This window comes from Typopeltis vanoorti, chromosome 20 (genome assembly GCF_054136105.1).
Source record: "Typopeltis vanoorti isolate ZY-2024b chromosome 20, IOZ_Tvanoo_1.0, whole genome shotgun sequence".
In the NCBI taxonomy this organism is placed as follows: domain Eukaryota; kingdom Metazoa; phylum Arthropoda; class Arachnida; order Uropygi; family Thelyphonidae; genus Typopeltis; species Typopeltis vanoorti.
The window spans coordinates 34113746-34135593 of NC_143568.1; the positions used below are offsets into that span (position 1 = coordinate 34113746).

General features: G+C 39.0%; 1 protein-coding gene and 1 non-coding gene across 2 annotated transcripts in view; both read right to left on the minus strand.

The window, feature by feature from the left end:
* Window positions 1-14982: 14982 nt before the first annotated feature.
* TRNAR-UCG (transfer RNA arginine (anticodon UCG)) lies at window positions 14983-15055 on the minus strand. Its single transcript has one exon. It is a non-coding gene; the product is annotated as a tRNA-Arg (tRNA).
* A 3377-nt stretch (window positions 15056-18432) lies between these two features.
* LOC150095356 (sodium-dependent proline transporter-like) overlaps window positions 18433-21848 on the minus strand; it is a 190492-nt gene continuing 187076 nt past the window's right edge. The window contains exon 10 of the mRNA XM_090410664.1: window positions 18433-18540. Within this exon, the coding sequence (XP_090266790.1) occupies window positions 18433-18540 (108 nt within the window). The remainder of the gene's footprint in view (window positions 18541-21848) is intronic.

Consider the following 21848-nt stretch of genomic DNA (forward strand, 5'->3'; position numbering starts at 1 on the left):
CAGTGCACTATGTTTTTTAATATAGCTATATCTAGTACATCAGGATGTCCGGTTGCTCCGTAATGTGTGGGTTTAGTGGGTCCTATCACTGTTATATTTCGTGAAGTGGTATAAGAGTTGAGTATTCTTCTGTTAATATTTGAGTTTCTGCTATTCCAGACTGAATGTTTGGTATTAAAATCTCAGGCTATAATCACTGCTCTGCCTGTATTTAGTATCACATCTAAGTCAGATTCAAGGAGTTTTTTTTATTTGGGGGGGTTGTAGGCTGCATATATCCTGATGCTGTTTGTGTCTTCCATATGTATTTCTATTTCTGTAGTTTCCATGTGTTCTGTCTGGGGTTCGGCTATTGAATTATGTTTTATATTTCTTTTCACGAAGATGGCGGTGCCTCCACCTCTGGCATAGCATCTGTCTGCACGGTAAGTGCTATAACTGTTAATTCTGATCTTGTTACTGACAAAGATGCGTCTCATTTATGAGGATGATGTCTGTTTGGGTTTCTGCTGCAAATTCCTGCAGCTCCTGTAATTTGTTAGATAAACCATTAGCATTCCATGAAACAATTTGAAGCGATTTTGGTTTTCTTTCAGCCTTATCCATTAAGGATTTCCACAAGGAGCGACTATGTGCGCCTTAAGATGATATCCTTGGCTTCTTGGGTTGGATTGTCAGAGTTCAGCAAGCATTTCACCTATGTGACTTGTTATATTCAGTCTTTTATTTAGGATAAAAGACTGAACATAATTTTATTTAGGATGAATGATTTAAATGACTTCCGTCATTTAAATCATCCATCCTGTCTTCTGTGACTGCTGTAGGGGAGAATGTATCGAACAGCTTTACTTTCCCTGGCCAGTTGTCGCTCATTAGTTTTCCTAATCTTAGAAATTCTCTGTATACTTCTTCAAATATGCTTTCATTTAGAGGTTTTGTCATGTTTGAAAGGAGGTAATAACCTTGTTAGAATAAAGTTTGAGAAGTGGGTCCTAGAGCCCAATATAAATATCCCGTAGATCAAATCGATCTACCAGCATAGGAAGCAAAAATTTGCTTCCTATGCTGGTAACTTAAAGTTTTTCCTATGCTGGCACTTAAAGTTTTCTGAATAATAATACTTACCAAAAACTTTACATGTATATACTCCTGCTACTTGATTGCGAATTCATAGTTTAATATCTTTCGTCACTTCTTCCACAAGGGGTGCTCAAGGGTCAAAGCTATATAACTGAGAGGAGATCTCCACATAGCCTTTAAAGGAATGCAGAGAACCGACCAGGGCTTCTGACCTAATGTCCAATCCTCACCTTCTCGTGGTGCACCCTGTTGGGTATCTACTTGGATACTCAACGAACGAGGATGGGCTGGCAATTTGGGATTTAGCTGACCAAATTGTATTCTTATTGGTTATACCAAAATAAAAAAATGATAGTACGACATGACAAAATTTCATGCCGGCTGGGGCGTCGCCCAGTTAAACAAGGTCCCCGTTGTTTTCGCCAGGGAACCAGGGCGAACAGCGAAAAGTCAGCTACTGGAACAAATCTGAAAACAAACCCCAACTCAACATCACCAGAGTTAAAGATCGGTACTATCAACATAAGAAGCCTGAATGGCAAAGAAATGGAGCTAGCTGAGGAATTAGATAAGTACCAGATCGACATAATAGGGGTGACTGAAACAAAAAAAGACCAAAACTGGCGAGATCTTTCTGATCAATAAATACAAAATGTTATATTCAGGAAATGACAAACAAGAAAATAAGGAGTAGCCATAATATTCAACACAAAATACGAGGCTAATCTTCTTGAATGGCAGTCAGTCTCAAGTAGAGTAATGTGAGCAAATATGAGAATGGGGAACTGGACAATGAGACTTATTTGTGCCTATGGTCCCACAGAAGGTTCTACTAAGGTAGAAATGGAGGAATTTTTTGAGGCTTTAGAAAAAGCAACTGACACAATGAAAAAGGAAAAGTTGGTCCTTGTTGGGGATCTGAATAGCAGAGTAGGAAATGATTGTGAGACATAAGAATATTTTGGGAAAATTTGGAGAAAAGAGCAAAGCTAATAATAATGGCAAATACCTGTTGGATTTCTGCTCAGGACATGGACTGGTTATTACTAACACCATGTTCCAACATAAAAATATGCACAAATTCACATGGAGAGAAGAGGCAAGGAATAAGAAAAGTCTCCTTGACTATGTTATTGTTGATAGTGATGTTTTCTCCCTGGTGCAAGACACCAGAGTGTACAGAGGATTTGAAATTGGAAGCGATCACTATTTAGTCTTGAGCAGGATAAAATTGAATTTCATATTGAAAAGAATAACATGTAAGAAAGTTTTAAAGCGAATAAAAGTTGAGCAGCTCTCAGATGTGAACTGTAGACTAAAATATACAAAGATTATTGAAGAAAAAATGAAACAGTTTGAGAACAGGAATCAAACCTTGGAGAATCAGTGGCAAACTCTGAAGGAAACAAAGGAAACATTGATTCTGCCAGAGAGGCATGTGGTGAGGTTGTCTGCAAGGATAAAAAAATCAGAACTCCCTGGTGGACACAGGAAGTTAAAGAGGCAGTGAAGGAAAACAAGAAAGCATATCAAAAGTTCCTGTCAAATAAGTCAGCTTGTGCTCTTAGAGAATACAGAGACAAATGCAAGAATGCTAAACACTGTGTAAAACTAGCTAAACAAAAGTCATGGGAAGACTTTGGCAAGAATATAGAAAATAAATACCAAGAAGGAAGCAAAATATTCTGGAGGTTGTTGAAGAAGCTTAGGAATGGAGGAAAGAGTGCTGTAAAAGGAGTTAGAGATGATAAAGGTGACATGAAAACGGGAGAAAAAGATATCCTTGAAGGATGGAGTAATTACTTTGAAAAACTGCTAAATGAAACAAGCAGCGATGACAGCACAGTGGTAAAAAAACACTGACCAGGCATGCAGTCAGGAATACATATCCATACTTGAAGTAGAAAAAGCCATCAAAGGCTTGAAATGTGGAAAGGCAGCAGGAGTAGATGATATTCGACCAGAAATGCTGAAGTACGGTGGTATAAGAGTCTTACAGTGGCTGCACTGCATAGTTCAGAAAGCCTGGACAGAGGGACGAATTCCCAATGACTGGAGTAGAGCTCTCATAGTACCCATATATAAAAAGGGAAATAAAACTGAATGTGAGAATTACAGAGGTATTTCCCTACTGAGTGTTCCTGAGAAGATCTATGCAAGTATACTTGAGAAACGGTTGAGAAGAATTGTGGAAGAAAAGCTTGGTGAAGAACAAACTGGATTCAGGCCAAATAGAGGCTGTCAGGATCAGATCTTCACTTTACGACAAATAGTCGAGAAAGCATGGGAATATAACAGAGATCTGTATTTAAGTTTTGTCGATTTGGAAAAGGCATATGACAAGGTGCCAAGAGAGAAGCTATTCAATATGCTACAGTTATATAGTGTCAATGGGGCATTATAGCAAGCAATACTTAGTCTTTATTTGAGTTGTTAGTCAGCAGTTAGAATTGAAGGAAGTACAGGAAGATGGTTGAATGTTAAATCTGGTGTGAGACAAGGATGTACATTATCCCCTCTGTTATTCATTATCTATATGGATCACATTATGAAGGAAAGTGGTATTAAACATGATATCAAAATTGGAGAAGTTAACGTCAGCTCTTTGCTTTATGCGGATGATGTTATACTTCTAAATAAATCCGCTACAAGTCTGCAAGATTCTTTGACTAAATTGAATAGCTGTTGTAATAGATATGGTATGAAGGTCAGCAATAAAACGACAAAGACAATGAAAATAGGCAGAATCATTGAAAATGTCAACTATGTTGTGAATGGAGAACCTGTGGAACAAGTAAAACATTTCAGCTACTTAGGCACGATATTTACTGAAGATGGTAAATTAAATATAGAAATAGAAAACAGAATCAACAAAGCTGGTATAGTGAGAAGTCAATTGAATAAATTCATATGGAATAAGAGAGAGATTAGTAGGAACACGAAATTAGCTGTATACAAGACAGTGTTCAAACCAGTTTTAACTTATGGATCTGAGAGCTGGGTCAGAAGTAAAACACTTGACCAAAGACTAGAGACCGCAGATATGAGAGTCCTGAGAAAGATTAGAGGCGTGAACAGATGTCATCAATGGCAATATCATATTAAAAACGAGGATATTAGGAAAGAACTTAACATTGTCAACATCCAGGAATGCATTAGCAGAGCTAATCTCAGGTGGTATGGTCACCTAAACAGAATGGGAGAAGACAGATTAGCAAAACAAGTGTTCTCTGCCAGGTTGGCAGGAAAACGACCCTGAGGAAGACCAAGATATAGGTGGATTGATACGGTACAATGTGCCTTAGACGATAGAAATATAAGATCTGATCATGTTGGAGTCTTGACAAGTAACAGACTGATTTGGAGGAAAATTGTAGATAGGAAGTTAGTAATGATGTAATTTTTTTCATGTAGTACTATCATATCCTGTACACCCCTTGAGGGTACATGGCAGGAATTTGATGATGATGACTTCTTCCACAATTAATCACAATTCACGACTATTCTGTTTCAATCATCACAACACAATCATTAAAAAATAAATCTAAGCATGAGATGATTAAAATGGCAAGATCTAAACTCCAGTACTAAAGAACTTGAAGCATTAGAGAGAGATGTATTTTCCTTAAGCGAACTCTCGGTCGGTGCATAAAGTATTTACTAAAATAAAGAGCCAAAAGGCTTCATTTTGGTGATGCAAAATTATATAAATTAAGTGGATATTAAATCCAACACCATTTCAAAGCTGAATACAGAAACTATAAGTTTCGTGTGAATTTTGACCAGAGAGCGTGCGGGAATACACTGCCACCATATTATGAGTTGCCCTAGCCGAACCTTAAGGTTAAAGGTATTCTTGATTCATGTATGATTGATACATGAATCTATTTTAATTTTGCAAGTTTTGTGAATAAAGAAGGGGAATGGCATGTACTGTTATCAGCATAACTATGGGTGGGATTTCAGGTTGACAAGGGTATGGTCAATTAATTACAGAAAGGAAGAGCTTAAATTACTCCATCTTTGATGAGGAAATATGAAGAAAGCCATCCATGACACAGCAGTAATAGATAACTAGATAGTAAACTGGCAAGCAAGTTGTAAATAAAAGCACACTATCAGGTGGTGGTATTTTGGTAAATGGATCTTATTGCTAGACCCACTCATCCAAGATTCAAACATTTCCATGGAATGGGTCCAAGGATAATGTTGACTGGATTTGTTGTAAATCAAGAGTGACAGCATTCGTTATTAGTGGTCATCATGTAGCATGCAGTTTGTTTATTTACATTTACTTTATTTACATTTGATGATGCAATTTGATAAGATGGCAACAGGATGATATTTTTATCATCTGTTGCCATCCTAACTAAACTCTCCTCTTTTTTTGGTGACCAAAATACTCTGGATTAGAGATATTTATTGGAAGTTTTTTTTATTGTAATTTATAGTATAACCAAGTGGAAAAACTTTCAACAACCATCCAGAGTATTTTAATAGTAAGGTGTGACACCTTTTGGCAACTCATATATTAAAATATGATTTCGGCATTACTTCAGCCTTAATATCACCTCTGGGTCTAGTTCCCACTGGTGAGACCTCGATGAAGGTCGAAACCGGTCTGGGTAGTGACCCTTCCCATAATGCATATCAAATAATGTATCAAATAATGCGTGAAGCCATCAGCTTCTATACACAAGCTATGCCCATTCTGAAAATACTTCAGGCACAAACTTTGTTTGCTTACACTTGGATAAAGGATCAAACCAAGTACAGGGGGGGGTCCTCAAGTTACGTTGGAGATCCGTTTCTACAGACCAACGTAAGGTGATTTTCGATGCACGTCGGAATTACCATAGCCTAAGTTACTTACCTAACCTAAAACACCCTAAAGTCATACGTATGTATCACGAAACAGAACTAGGCCATAGGAAATTGAAAGGGAGAACATAATCACTGTATAGTACAGTGAAAATGACAAAAATGAAACTGTACTACGTTTTTTCGTAATCACAGTCGATTTCATGGGCGCCAATCCTTTCACGTGTTCAAGGATGCGAATTTTATCCTCGATAATAGTCCCGACTGTGGTGCGATTTAAGTTCAACGCGTGGCCAATGTTCGTTGACGTTTCTCCCTTTTTTGCCCTTTTAATAATGTCTAATTTCACTTCTAATGTAATTGCTTTCCTTTTCTTTGACACACTGCCATCGGAAGAGTCTGCCTTACGTTTGGGAGCCATATTGAAGGGTAAAAGTCACAAAAAAAAACACAAACACAAAAGCGAGAGAGCAGATGTAAACAAAGCACGCAGTACCCAAAGAGTGTATGCTGGGACCCAAGTGACGCCACCTCTCCCAAACAAACGGCGCGTAATGGTGTATTCTTCTGCCGCGCTCACAAATAAGTTCACCCACGACGTTTGAATTTTACATCGCGCTGCTTCAAGTCAAAATTTATTTTTTAAATTTAAGGGATTACCGCCGTAAAGTCGAAACGACGCATGTTGAGGAGGCCCCCCCCCCCCCCCACCCCCCCCCCCCCCCACCCCCCCCCCCCCCCACCCCCCCCCCCCCCCACCCCCCCCCCCCCCCACCCCCCCCCCCCCCCACCCCCCCCCCCCCCCACCCCCCCCCCCCCCCACCCCCCCCCCCCCCCACCCCCCCCCCCCCCCACCCCCCCCCCCCCCCACCCCCCCCCCCCCCCACCCCCCCCCCCCCCCACCCCCCCCCCCCCCCACCCCCCCCCCCCCCCACCCCCCCCCCCCCCCACCCCCCCCCCCCCCCACCCCCCCCCCCCCCCACCCCCCCCCCCCCCCACCCCCCCCCCCCCCCACCCCCCCCCCCCCCCACCCCCCCCCCCCCCCACCCCCCCCCCCCCCCACCCCCCCCCCCCCCCACCCCCCCCCCCCCCCACCCCCCCCCCCCCCCACCCCCCCCCCCCCCCACCCCCCCCCCCCCCCACCCCCCCCCCCCCCCACCCCCCCCCCCCCCCACCCCCCCCCCCCCCCACCCATTCTTTCTTGATGCTCTTATAAAATGAGAGGAATATGGTCCATTCACGACTTCTCTCTACTGTCATATTACTGTCAGAGAAAGTAGGATCCATCAGACATCAGCTGACCATCATTTAGTATTACTATCAAAAGCATATTTAGTCTGTTCTTCAACAGCTTCTTTTACAACAGGAAATCTCCACACCAAGAAAATCTCTTCTCTGAATGTTGATAAACAAAGAATTATAGAATAAATCATCAATCATTTCCTCCCAATTCTGCAAGAATAAATTATCCTCATAGGATATCAATTACTTATATTCAGGAAAATTCTGAATGTGTTGCTTGTATCCTAAAGAAATTTCATCTTTCACACAATAAAACTTATCAGCCAAAGTTCCTTTTGTCTTCTCCAAAAGATAAAATGCAATTGCTATTGCTACATGGGATCTATCAAAGTCTATGTAACTGCAACTTATCCTAATTTGAATAAACTTGTCACTCCACTCTGTCACAAAACATTTCTGAACACATTTCTGGCTTTGCAGAACATGCAATTAACAACACTAGCAATAGGACCCTTTGGGATAATGCTAAGCTTCTACACAGAAGATCCTACAAAAATCAATGTCTTTTCAAAGAAGGCACTGAAATTCTTCTTCGTCATTCAAATCTTGATATAAATAATGGGTCTTTCTATACCAAAAATATCAGACATTTTTCATTAAAACCTGTATTCTTTAAATGTGTTATCATGCCATATGCATGTGTTCATATACACTGCTTCAAAATAAGTCCACAAACACCATAGTGTGAAGAACAAACAGCCATTGCACCCACCTTAACAAGTTCGATGCCAACTACGAGTATACTCGTATAGCGACTCGTACTGACCTTGAAGAAGTGAAAGTGCTTACATTGCGGTAACAAACTATGTGCGAGGAGCGTAGCAGCGAACGTGTTAATAAGATGTAGGACCTCCTTTCACTGTAGTGACTGCAGCAATCCTATGGAGCATACTTTCCACAACAGCGATCAATGGGAATTTTGTACCATTCTTACTGTAGGCATGTAATGAAGTCCTGGACTGTTGTGAAACAGACATCCCTTGAACTCACATGATGCTCCGGTTCACTAGGGTTTAGATCAGGGCTCTGTGGAGGCCAGTCAAATATGATGATGACATGTCCACAAACTATGCAGTTACAACAGCAGCACTATGACACAGTGCATTGTCTTCCTCAAAGAGACAATGGTCAGTTCTGTAGAAATGCCAAAGTAGGAAGCATTGCATTGTCCAGAATGTTCAGATACCTCTCAGAGTTCAATATTCGTGGTATCAGAAACTGAGGTCTATGGCCAAACCATGACCATACCATCATAAGAACACCTATGAATATGATAGTTGAGGTTACGCACTCTGGTAAGAGATGCTCATTCTTACTTGAATGGCATTCACCACACCCATCCATCTGCTTGATAGAGAGTGTAGTGTGATTTGTTGTTCCATAACACAGCTTTCCAAGCTTCCACTTCCAAGATACACATTCTTTGCACCACTGACGATGACACTGCATGTTGGTTCGGGCTTGCATATTGCAGTCCTGCCATGGAAATCATGTTGTGAGTCTTGTTTTTTGTGCAGATCACAAACCTGCAAAAATGTTTTTGTGCAGATTTGTGATCCAGTTAATGCCTAGAACTCTGCATTCAACATATCAGCAGACAAATGGTGATTTTTACATATTATCCTGTGTAGCACCCTTCAGTCATGTCTACTGTAAGTAGCATTTACAGTTGCTCTCTGTCCTTCCTTTTCATTATAATATCGCTGATTGTTGTCCTGGGATGGCCCAGTTTGCCAACAATTTGCCAAACAGATAGACCTGTAACATGGCATCCTATCGTAACGTCTTTTAAACTCCTTCAGTACCCTTCTCGCAGACCTTTCACCTGGATGCAGTTGGACTTACTTGGGAGCATTATATTCCTCCAATTTATACTGGCTACAAACATGTGATCCATTGCATGGTACAATACACCTGGCCCATGGGGAGATCCGCTGACTTCTTTCCCAGCATATAATAAATTTAGTTTAATCCTTTATCCAAGTGTGTGCAAACAAAGTTTGCGCCTGAAAGTATCTTCAGGACTGGGGTAAAGTGGTACAACACTGGGCAACTCCTTGCAAAGGTGGAGCAGGCTACCAACACTCCTATCTCAGTATCTCCCATAATGCAAAAACACATCTCCTTGCGGATATGTATAATGTCATGCATTAAGGGAAGGGCCACTACCCAGACTAGTTTTGACCTTTATTGAGGTCTCTTCAGTGGGAGCCAGGCCCAAGTGGAGATACTAAGGCATATCCACAAGGAGATGTGTTTTTGCATTATGGGAGATACTGAGATAGGAGTGTTGGTGGCTTGCTCCACCTTTGCAAGGAGTTGCCGGTGTTGTACCACTTTACCCCAGTCCTGAAGATACTTTCAGGACTGGGGTAAAGTCCTTGGATAAAGAATAAAACTAAATTTATTATAGTCTGACCAAATGAAAAATAAATTTTCAACATCTTTCTCTAAATCCAGAGTAATTTAATAAAAAGGTGGCACACTGTTTGGCAGCTCCTATAGGAGGAGATGACCTTGCTAATGCTTCTGCCTTGGTATCTCCACTTGGGCCTGGCTCCCACTGAAGAGACTTCAATAAAGGTCAAAACTAGTCTGGGTAGTGGCCCTTCCCTTAATGCATGACATTATACATATCCTCAAGGAGATGTGTTTTTGCATTAAGGGAGATACTGAGATAGGAGTGTTGGTAGCCTGCTCCACCTCTGCAAGGAATTGCCCGGTGTTGTACCACTTTACCCCAGTCCTGAAGATACTTTCAGATGCAAACTTTGTTTGCACACACTTGGATAAAGGATTAAACTAAATTTATTATAGTCTGACCAAGTGAAAAATAAATTTTCAACTTCTTTCCCAGCAATTATAAGTAGGGAACAAATTAATCTGAACAAGCTGCATTTTCATCAAGTTTGGTTTTGGTTTGTTTTTTGTTTCAGTTCACAATAATTTGGTTTTGGTTGTGAACTAAAAAGTGAACTAAAACCACAACTGTTTTCAGTTATTATTATTATTATTATTATTCAGGCCTCCAAGGAGTCAAAAGACTCATCGAGGGGAGGTCCCCCCCCTGAGAAACACAAAGTTTATCATACCACTCCTTAAACCCACTGACCGTTCTCGCTCCCACCACTCTATCAGGCAATGCATTCCACGGCTCAACCACCCTCCACACAAAGAAACCACTCCTTACCCTCTTGCTCACAGTTTCCTTTCGTAACTTCCGGGGATGGCCTCTTGTCATCACTCCTTCCCGCTGATCAACCAAGTGAAAGAACTCCCCAGTGTCAACCCTGTAACCACCTCTCAACAGTTTAAAAGTCTCAATCATATCACCTCTCCTTCTTCTATCCACCAAACTCTGCAGTCCACATTCTCTCAGCCGATCCTCATAACTATCCTTGTACAGTCCTGAAACCATCTTTGTCATCCGTCTTTGTATCCTTTCCACAGTTAATTTATCCCCTTCAAATCCTGGGGACCAAATCTGAGAACAATAGTCCAAGTGTGGTCTGATCAGAGACTTATACAACGGAATGATAACCCTCTTATCTCTGCAGGTCAGTGTCCTTCTCATAATAGCAGCAATCCTCTGTGTTACCTTCACCACCTTTGCAATATGTCCCCTAAACTTCAGGTTTCTATCAATCATCAACCCCAGATCTCTTGTCTCCCCTACTTCCTCCAGTATAACTCCTCCCATAGAGTATGCAGCATCCCATCGATGTTTCCCAAACCTCAAGACCTTACATTTTGCTGCATTAAACTGACACCCCCATTCATTTACCCATCTATCTAGCTTATTTAAATCCTCTTGCAGGGCTACCACATCTGCACTATTACTAATAATCCTTCCAAGCTTCGCATCATCCGCAAACAACTGAATATCCCCCTGCAATCCACTGGCTATGTCACTGATATAAAGGTTAAACAATATAGGTCCTAGTACTGAGCCCTGTGGGACCCCACTTGTAACCCTCTGCCTCCTGGAAACTGCTCCACCATACACAACTCTCTGATACCTATCAGACAGCCAATCCTGAATCCAGTTGACCAATCTGACATCCAGACCCATGTGCTGCAACTTAAATATCAGCTTATCATGTGGCACCCTGTCAAATGCCTTTGCCAAGTCTAAGAAAATTGCAGTATATGCCTTTCCCTCATCTAATGCTCTTGTAACTTTATTATAAAAGGCTAGCATATTGCTAAAACAAGAGCATCCTTTCACAAAGCCATGTTGATTCTCACAGATAACATTACCCTCATCTGCCCAATGCTGTACATGGTCCCTCACTACTTTCTCCAAGATCTTAACAACTACTGATGACACACAGACTGGCCTATAATTAGATACTTCCAGTCTGTTACCACCCTTATGCAATGGCACTATCTTACCTTCCTTCCATTCCCTGGGCACCTTTGCCAAAGCCAGACTTTCGTTGAAAAGCCACGTTAAAGGTATTGTCAATTCCCTAGCACATTCTCTCAAAACTCGTGGCGAAATACCATCCAGTCCCACAGCTTTACTGACATCCAGAGTACTCAGTATCTGAAACACACTCTCCTCCTGCACCTCCAGACCTCGTACCAGTCCTATCCCTCTAGCATTAAAACTGACTCCTCTAGGATGAAATACTCCAATAAAGTGTTCATTGAACAATTCCACTATGTCCTCTGCATCAGTCACTCTATTCCCATTTTTATCCCACAATATCATTCTTCCACAGTCATTTCTCCTCCTACTGGCCACATAGCTAAAAATTCCCTAGGATTTTCTTTGGATCTTAGGGCCAATCTCCTCTCATATTCCAGTTTCGCTTTCCTTACCACACGAGTAACTCTTCTGGCCTGTGTCTTATATTCCTCATGCATCTCTTCACCTGTCTCCTTATATCTCTTCCATAGCCTCTTTTTCGCATGCAATTCCTGTTTAATATTGTTTGTCATCCACTTTAATCCAAATTGCGCCCTCTTCTTCACTCGTGGTATACAACTTACCATTGCTGATAACAAATATTCTTTCACAATTTCCCACGCACAGGTGATATCCCGGCCTTCCAATTCCTCCCTCCATGAAACTTCCTGAAGTTGACGTCTAAGACTATTATAATCACCTGCCTTATAATTCCACATAAGTTCCCGTCTCTTTGATACTCCTGCATGTCTATTCATTTTCCAAGTCAAAACCATATGGTCACTCTCTCCAACTGGTGGGAGAGACGTCAACTCAGTTATTATCAACTCTTCTGATGCTATAACCAAATCCAAAATTTTTGAACCTCTTGTTCCCTCTGTTACATGTTGCCTAAGACATTTGTCCCTCAAGAATTCTAGAAATTCCATTCCCCTATTGTTACATGCATCTTCCTCTCTCCAATTTATACTACTGAAGTTAAAATCTCCCATAACAATCATTCTTCTTGCACTTGCCAAACTTAGCTGTCTAAACATCTCCTGGTCCCCATCCTCTGTGCTCCTGGGTCTGTAGCAACACCCCACTAAATATCCTGTCTTGCCTACCTCTACCTCACACCATACGCTCTCAAAATCATTTGTCTCACTACCTTCCAAATTCTCCACTCTTAGAGGACATAGGTCATCACTTATCATAAGCAGCACCCCACCACCACGCTTTCCCCTCCTATCCTGGCGAAAAATGCTATACCCAGCGACTTCTATTCCTGTTTTTATATCCCCTCTGTCAACCACGTCTCAGTGATCGCAATAATTTTTGGCCAGGCTGATGCTATCTGCGCCACCAATTCCTCTCCCTTATTCCGGATACTCCTGGCATTAGTATACAGCATATAAATGCAAATGCCATTGTTTCTATACCCAGCATTATCCCTTCTAGACTCCACTGGGCTCAGTCTTACCTGACATTGTCTCCCTTCTCCCAAGTATCCATTCCCACAAGAGGCCACCCCTGCTATCATCCTCCCTGGGACACACTGACTCGTTCAGAACAGCAATCTCTCCAGATGCCTACGTCCTTCCTCATTCAAATGTAAACGGTCTCTCGCAAACAACTCCTCTCTTTCCTCAAACGCACTCCACGCATCCACATATACCAGTCCTCTCTTGTCACACATTCTCGCTATTATGCCATTCAATATCACCGCTCTTCTGCTCAGCTCATCATTATCATACATAGGCAACACGCACACTATTTTTCCTCTCTCTGTCTTCTTCCGTACAGTCTCAAGCAAAAATCTCATATCTCTCGCTGCCCGACTTACATTACCACTCAAGTCATTCGTTCCTACCATCACAATCATCTCATCCACCCTTTCACTTCTCTTAATTGCCATAGCCACCCTTTCTATTGTTCCTCCTGGCAAACACTCCTCACGCATCCTATCCTGAACACCACGGATCATTGAGTCACCATACATTATACCTCTTACCATTCCATCGCTCCTATTGTTTCCATTCTCTCCTCTTCTTTCATTCCCATACCTCTCTCTTCTAGCACTCCCATACATCTCTCTCATTCCCTCTCTCCTACTGTTTCCATTTTCTCCACTTCTAGCACTTCCATATCCCTCTCTCATTCTGTCTCTCCTACTACTGTTTCCATCCGCTCGTCTTCTAGCATTCCCATACCTCTCTCTCATTCCATCTCTCCTACCGTTTCCATTCTCTCCTCTTCTAGCACTTCCATATCTCTCTCTCATTCCGTCTCTCCTACTGTTTCCATCCTCTCGTCTGCTAGCATTCCCATACCTCTCTCTCATTCCCTCTCTTCTACTGTTTCCAATCTCTCCTCTTCTAGCACCCCCATACCTCTCACTCATATTTTAAATTAAATTCTCCTTAAATTCTCTCTCTCTCCTCCTCTGATTCGCCTTGCATTCATCTCTTCCATTCTCCTAATCTTATCTTTCATACTTCTGCTCTCATTCACTAGACATTCCACCTCCTCTTTCAACTCATCTATCTCCCTCTGCAGGTCAGTCACTCTTAATCTAAATTCACTCTCCCAAACAAAACCATCTCCTAAACTTCCACAGTCACTCACACCTTCCACACTATCAACCATTATTTTCTCATTCTCTCCTATCATACTACTTGTCTTCCTACATTCATTCTCCGTTCCTGGAGCAACAAAGTCGGATATCGATATATCTAATGTACTTATTTCCTCCAACTGCCTGCATTTTGCGCACATACGCTCTCCACTCTCTTTAACAAACCACATATGTAATTCCTTAGAAGCATACATGCCACAAGTACTGCATGCCACAAAGTCCCTTATGATATTGCTAATAATTGAGTTCTTAAATGGCGGAGGACTTGGCGTTACGCCACTTGCGACTGCTGCTGAATCCACCATCATTCCTTACTGCCGAGTAGCGTAATCCTTAATAATTATTCAATTAATAAATAAGAGGGGAAAAAAGTACAAACATCAGAACATTTAAGTACTAATATAATTAAATAAAATTAAATATAACTAAATACAGTAACTTAGCTTCGTTTTGTCTTCCACCGTTACGTGTTCGATTCTGACGGTACCAACATATATTATATCGCGACAGTAACTAACTTCCGAAAAACAACCACTGAAGTACACTCTTATTCAGAGAAACAATTCAGCACTCAAAAATGTAGAAAACGGGAAAAAAACGGACTATTCACCGATTAAAAATCACTTTCTTCTGCACAGCTCAAATTCACCGCCACGTGCTACGGCGACGCTAGCGCCACTAAAATACTCAGTAAGTCATCCCTAATGCGAACATCACCACCACATCCAAAATCATAAACAGAAAAGATCGTCCGCGACAGGACTCGAACCTGCAATCTTCTGATTCGAAGTCAGACGCCTTATCCATTAGGCCACGCGGACTTCGTGGTTTTAGTTCACTGTTTTGGTTAAGTACTGAGTGTTTTAACTGTCTCTACAATGTTTATTAATAGTGTTATGCACCTTACCTCAGTGCTGAAGATATTTTCAGGCGATTTATTTAGTTTAATCATTTTTTCTATATTTAGTTTATATATTTATAAACTAAATATAGAAATTTATTTTAATAAATTTCTATATTTAGTTTTATTTATTTATTTATTTATTATAATAGTGTAAACAAGTTGACATTCATAGTGTTTTATTCATTTTATGTAGCCATAAAATGGATACATCTCCAAGAAAGCATTCAAAAATATGTACTCTTTCTCAGCACACATTCAACGTTCATAACCCAAAGACAAATTGCCAATGAGTTTGGTATTGATTTGAGTGCTGTTAACGCGATTTTAAAGCTTGTCTTATTATAATTTAATAAGACAAGCTTTTCTTCTGAGAGGAAAAGGAAAATGTGGGTGGAAAAGGAAACTACACTTACTCAAAATCATTTACTAGTTAGGAAAAGCAAAATGAATCCAAGATTGTCTGCTGTAGAATTAAATAGAGACTTGGCAGATAGCGAAATTAATGTTTCTGACATGACAGTCCATCAAATATTGTTGGAAGAAAGGAGGACTGCCCACAAACCAAAAAAGAAACAACTATTGTCAAAGGCTATGCAGAAAAAGAGGCTCCAGTTGACAAAAGTGTACAAAGATTAGACTGTTGAGAAGTGTGGTCCCACAGATCTAGAAAGACAAAGAACTCACCTTCCAACAGGATCTCGCTCCATTCCACACCTAAAAAAAAAAAAAGTGAAAGAGTTCCTCGAAAATCATAATATCCAATTGCTTCAGTGGCCAGGTAACTCTCCTGTCATTAACTCTATAGAAATTTTGGGCCATAAAGAAAAGAATTGGAAAATTAAACTGTGATACAAGGGATAACTTAATACAATCTATTAAAAAAGTATGGTTTCAAGATGGAGAAATAAGAAAAATGTATTCTAAGTTGGTTGAGTCCATGCCTAAGCGAATTAATAAACTTATTAGGAACAGAAGAGCATATAAAAATTATTAGATAAAGTTGGAGTTCAATTTTTATACTTATTTTCTTGTGAAATTAAAATTTTTCTTTAAAATGTGAGTATTCGGATAAATTTGTTTGCTACTGTATATAAGACCTAGTAGTACAGTAAATAATAAATTATATGATAACCACAGTAATTAACTTTAATGAAATGAAAGTGCAGGTATTTTGTACTGAAAATAACAGTACATCATCAGTGTGTAGAAACAAGCAACTTAAAGGAAATGGATTACAAAGTACATAGAGCAGGTGGTGGTTTACCAATTAAAAACTGTTGTTGCATGCTAGAAATCAGTATTAATAAATAATATTATTAGAAATATTATTAAACAACTATTTTTGATGGTTACATAAGGAGGGTAATCATCGTATATGATGATTACCCTCCTGATATTGCAAAGATTTTTGAATTTGTTATACAATCAGGATATTTCAGCTGGAAAAACAAGATCTATAGACAAGTTGAAGGTACTGCCATGGGTAGCCCTCTGTCTCCACCTTTGGCAAACTATTTTTTGAACAATCCAGACGATACCTCGTTATCATCCATTCATCCCCAATCCTCTCATTGGTTTTGTTATGTTGACAATGTCTTCGCTATTTGGCCTCATTTGGAAAACGAACTTACCACTTTCCTACAACAGATCAATAGCTTTCACCCTTGCATTCAGTTCATCATGGAAAAAGAAAAGGCTGGTAGTGTACCGTTCTTGGATATCTGCCTAACATGCACAGACTCGAGTAATTTATCAACCAGTGTTTATCGAAAACCGACCTTCACTGGAGGATATGTCCATCAAAAGTCAGCTCATCACATCTCTCAAAAAATTGGTGTTATCAAGTCCTTAATTAATAGAGTACATAAGGTGTGCTCCTCTCCCTCAAGCTTACAAGAACTTCTCACTATCAAAAAGTTAATGTAATTTAATGGCTACAACCCTAATCAAATCCAGCAGATAATGGATTCCTATGTTCCAACACCTCAGAATTCTTCAACAGACCGCAAGGTTCCAATCCCTTATATTTCTGGCATCTCGGAACCGATTGGTAGAATTTTGAAGAAGTATCATCTCATTCCCACATATTTTTCGATCAACAAAATTTCTCATCTGTTGCCTTCTACAAAAGACAAACTGGCACTTCTATCATTAGCTGGCGTTTACCAGATACTGTGTGAATGTAATCTGATATACTTTGGACAAACAGGCTGTTCTCTAGAAAAAAAAGAATTAAAGAACATCAATATTATATTGAATACATGAAACCTTAAAAGTCTGGTCTAGTACAACATAGTATTGACACTAAACACAATATCTGGCAGGATAAAGCTCATCTTCTCCATAGATTATTATTATTATTATTATTACATGACACCTCCAGGGAGTCCAAAGACTCATCGAGGGAGGGCACCTACTCCACAACTGTCCATCTCTACCACTCAATCCACCAACTACATTGAACCACAACTACCTTCATCTACATCAAAGCCATCTACTGTCGACCACCACCACTAGTATTTTCACAGACAATCACAAACATCCATGCTCATGGTGGGATTCGAACCAGCAGCCTTTTGGCTGGAAAGCGGATACACTAACCACTCGGCCAACCAGGTTGGCAGATGCAGGTTTAAATATGAATGCCTTTTCAAAGAAAGTTGTGAAGCCCTTTCACGTCGGCCAAATTTGAATCAGAACGATTGTCACTCTCTCCAAAAGGTTTGGGAGATTCTTATCTTATGTAATCATCAAAAATAGTTGTTTAATAATATTTTTAATAATATTATTTATTAATACTAATTTCTAGCATGCAACAACAATTTTTAATTGGTAAACCACTGACTTCTCTATGTACTTTGTAATTTAGTTCCTTTAAGTTGCTTGTTTCTACACACAGATGATGTACAGTTATTTTCAGTATGAAATATCTTTACTTTTATTTCATTAAAGTTAATTACTGTAGTTACTGTGTAATTTATTATTTATAATCATGCCACAGGTATACCTTTAAAGACTAGTAGTACAGTAATTTTTAATGTTCTTGCAACTTCACAGAAAATCATTCTCCATGAACTTAAGCTGTTGTTTTTGAATTTGCAATTATTCATTCATTAACAGTAATGATGGTTTAATAAACTTAAACCAAAATGTTTGCATCTAATTTTTAGATTTAACATTCTTTTCTATGTATACATATTCTTATTCTCATTGTTTTTATATAGTGATCACTGCAACAAAGAACAGTGGATTATCAACAAACAAACAAACAAACCTTACTCCTCTGAAAAATACTTACTGAAAGATGTTATGCCTGTAGTCATTATAGCTGCTGTACATGATAAGAGCTCCCATGGACACACTGAGGGAAAAGAACATCTGTCCTGCAGCAGCCTGCCATACCTGCAAAATAAGATAAAGTATTGTAGAACAATCAAATTTCCCAAATATGATGATAGTCTCTTCTAAAATGAGAAATTTTAAAAGGAAAAGAATTTAAATCATAGTTTAACATGAGAAAATTCACACATAATAAGCATTTCATTTTTAAGTAAGAATGAATATAAGTGCACATAAACAAAAGAAAGATATTTAATTAACCAAATATTTCAGTCTGGAAATAGCAGACCATCTTCAGTGGTATTACAAGAACAGTTTTAAAAAATACAAGCTAGAATACTAACAATAGATCGTTAAAAATAGAACATGCCATGTGATGCTATATCACTAAGTATTAAGTATAAAACGGAACATTTTGAAATAGAGACATGATTGGAAAAAAAAAAAAAATTAATGAGTAATCTTGATTAGACTTTCCCAGATTTTTGATATAGATATACGGTCATTACGATTCAAGTTGGGATGATGGAGTAAGGCCTCCACGCTTTCCTTGAACAAATGTTCGAACCTATAATGGGATCTATGTAAGAGGTGAGTCCTGGACCAAAAGATGCTATGTTCAGTTTCAATCCCATGTTGAGCCAATCCAGACTTTTCAGGTTTGTTGTGAAGAATGAAGGATTGATGTTCTTGGATTCTTTTTTCAAGAGAATGTCCAGTCTGGCCAAAATAGGAAAGATCACAGTTGCAAGGAATTTGATAAACTCCAGGAAGAGATAAAGTTGAGCGTTTGTCTTTAGGAGAAGGAAAATGCAAAGACAATTTGTTAACAGGTGAATACGTAGTTGTTAAATCATATTTCTTTAAAATTCTTGCAACAGGTTCTGAAATACCGGAGATATAAGGAATAGGCACTCAACGTATTGAAACTTTGTTGTTTTGTGGAGGATTATAAGAATTGAGAAGATGTTGAGTACTTTTTTTCAGAAAAGTCATTGAGTTTCATGTGTTGTTGGATAGTAGAAAGTTCTTTCTGTAGATAATCAAAAGTAGAACAATTAGTTTTGGCTCATCTGATGAGGCATTTTATAATTCCTGTTTTTTTGACAAGGATGATGGGCTGATTCTTTAAGAATATAACGACCTGTGAACGTTGGTTTCCTGTATACTGTAGTTGTAAGAATATTTGAAGGTGACTGGATGAGGAGAACATCTAAAAAAGATAACTGGTTGTTTTCTTCTATTTCCATAGTAAACTTTATACGATGATGCAAGGAATTAATACTGTTTAAAAAAGAAGGTAAAGAGTTTTTGCTATTTGACCGCACAGCAAAAACTCTTTACCTTCTTTTTTAAACAGTATTAATTCCTTGCATCATCGTATAAAGTTTACTATGGAAATAGAAGAAAACAACCAGTTATCTTTTTTAGACGTTCTCCTCATCCAGTCACCTTCAAATATTCTTACAACTACAGTATACAGGAAACCAACGTTCACAGGTCGTTATATTCTTAAAGAATCAGCCCATCATCCTTGTCAAAAAAACAGGAATTATAAAATGCCTCATCAGATGAGCCAAAACTAATTGTTCTACTTTTGATTATCTACAGAAAGAACTTTCTACTATCCAACAACACATGAAACTCAATGGCTTTTCTGAAAAAAAGTACTCAACATCTTTTCAATTCTTATAATCCTCCACAAAACAACAAAGTTTCAATACGTTGAGTGCCTATTCCTTATATCTCCGGTATTTCAGAACCTATCGCAAGAATTTTAAAGAAATGTGATTTAACAACTACGTATTCACCTGTTAACAAATTGTCTTCTCATTTTCCTTCTCCTAAAGACAAACGCTCAACTTTATCTCTTCCTGGAGTTTATCAAATTCCTTGCAACTGTGATCTTTCCTATTTTGGCCAGACTGGACGTTCTCTTGAAAAAAGAATCCAAGAACATCAATCCTCCATTCTTCACATCAAACCTGAAAAGTCTAGATTGGCTCAACACGGGATTGAAACTGACCACAGCATCTTTTGGTCCAGGACTCGCCTCTTACATTGATCCCATTATAGGTTTGAATATTTGTTCAAGGAAAGCGTGGAGGCCTTACTCCATCGTCCCAACCTGAATCATAATGACTGTATATCTATATCAAAAATCTGGGAAAGTCTAATCAAGATTACTCATTAAATTTTTTTTTTTTCCCAATCATGTCTCTACTTCAAAATGTTCCGTTTTATACTTAATACTTAGTGATATAACATCACGTGGCATGTTCTATTTTTAACGATCTATTGATAGTATTCTAGCTTGTATTTTTTAAAACTGCTCTTGTAATACCACTGAAGATGGTCTGCTATTTCCAGACCGAAATATTTGGTTAATTAAATATCCTTCTTGTGTTTATATGCACTTATCATTCAGTCTTATGTGACAAGTATCCTTAAAACAGCAAATTCTCATTTTTAAGTAGGTACAAATATATGTGTTGTAGTGAATGTATATATAAATTTTTATGCAGACACATTCAGAGGTCTAAAATGCTAGAGATATTCCCAGGACACAGGATGTTGGTAGGTAAATAAATAAATAGTTATAAGGTGATAAATTAGTGAATAATATAAATTATATGTACAAAGTTATAAGATAAATGAGAAAATAAAATGTATATACAAGGTTTAGTATCTACAATACAGTATCTACATATAAACAAATTTATAATCAAATATCTCTGAATAAATTAATGTTTTGTAAAAACGCGATACACTTTTTCTGATAACATAACATCTGCCTGAGAGTATAGGACTAGGCCAAATAAGTAAAAATGTTATTTCTCTCTCCTGTGAAGTGCTTGCACTCCAACCAGAATATGAATAATGATAAGATGGCTGTTACATTTCTCATACATAGATGAGTCATCAGTCCTCAGTAAATAAGAATGTGTAAGATGACTGTGACCATAATCCATACGTAGCCTTGATCAGGCCTTGTATGGATTATTATGCATAGATTTGATCACCTGGTTTTCATGACGATGAGGATATGTTAGAAAGGGTCCAAAGAAGATTCACAAATGTAGTAAATGAACTCTTTGGAATGCAAGGTATGAGGACAAATTGAAACAGTGTAATTTGCAAAACCACTTGAATAGGAGGAGAAGGGATTAACAAGGAAGAAATTTTTCACAGAATGGGAAAAGAAGAGGCTGAACAAGAGGCCATCTTTGTAAACTGTATAAGGAGATGTGAGCAAGGAGCAAAGAGTAAGTTCTTTGCATAGAGAGTGGTTGGTGAGTGGAATGCATTGCCTAAGTGTGTTATGAATGCAGGTCCATTGAATCAGTTTAAGGCACAGTAGGATGAGCATT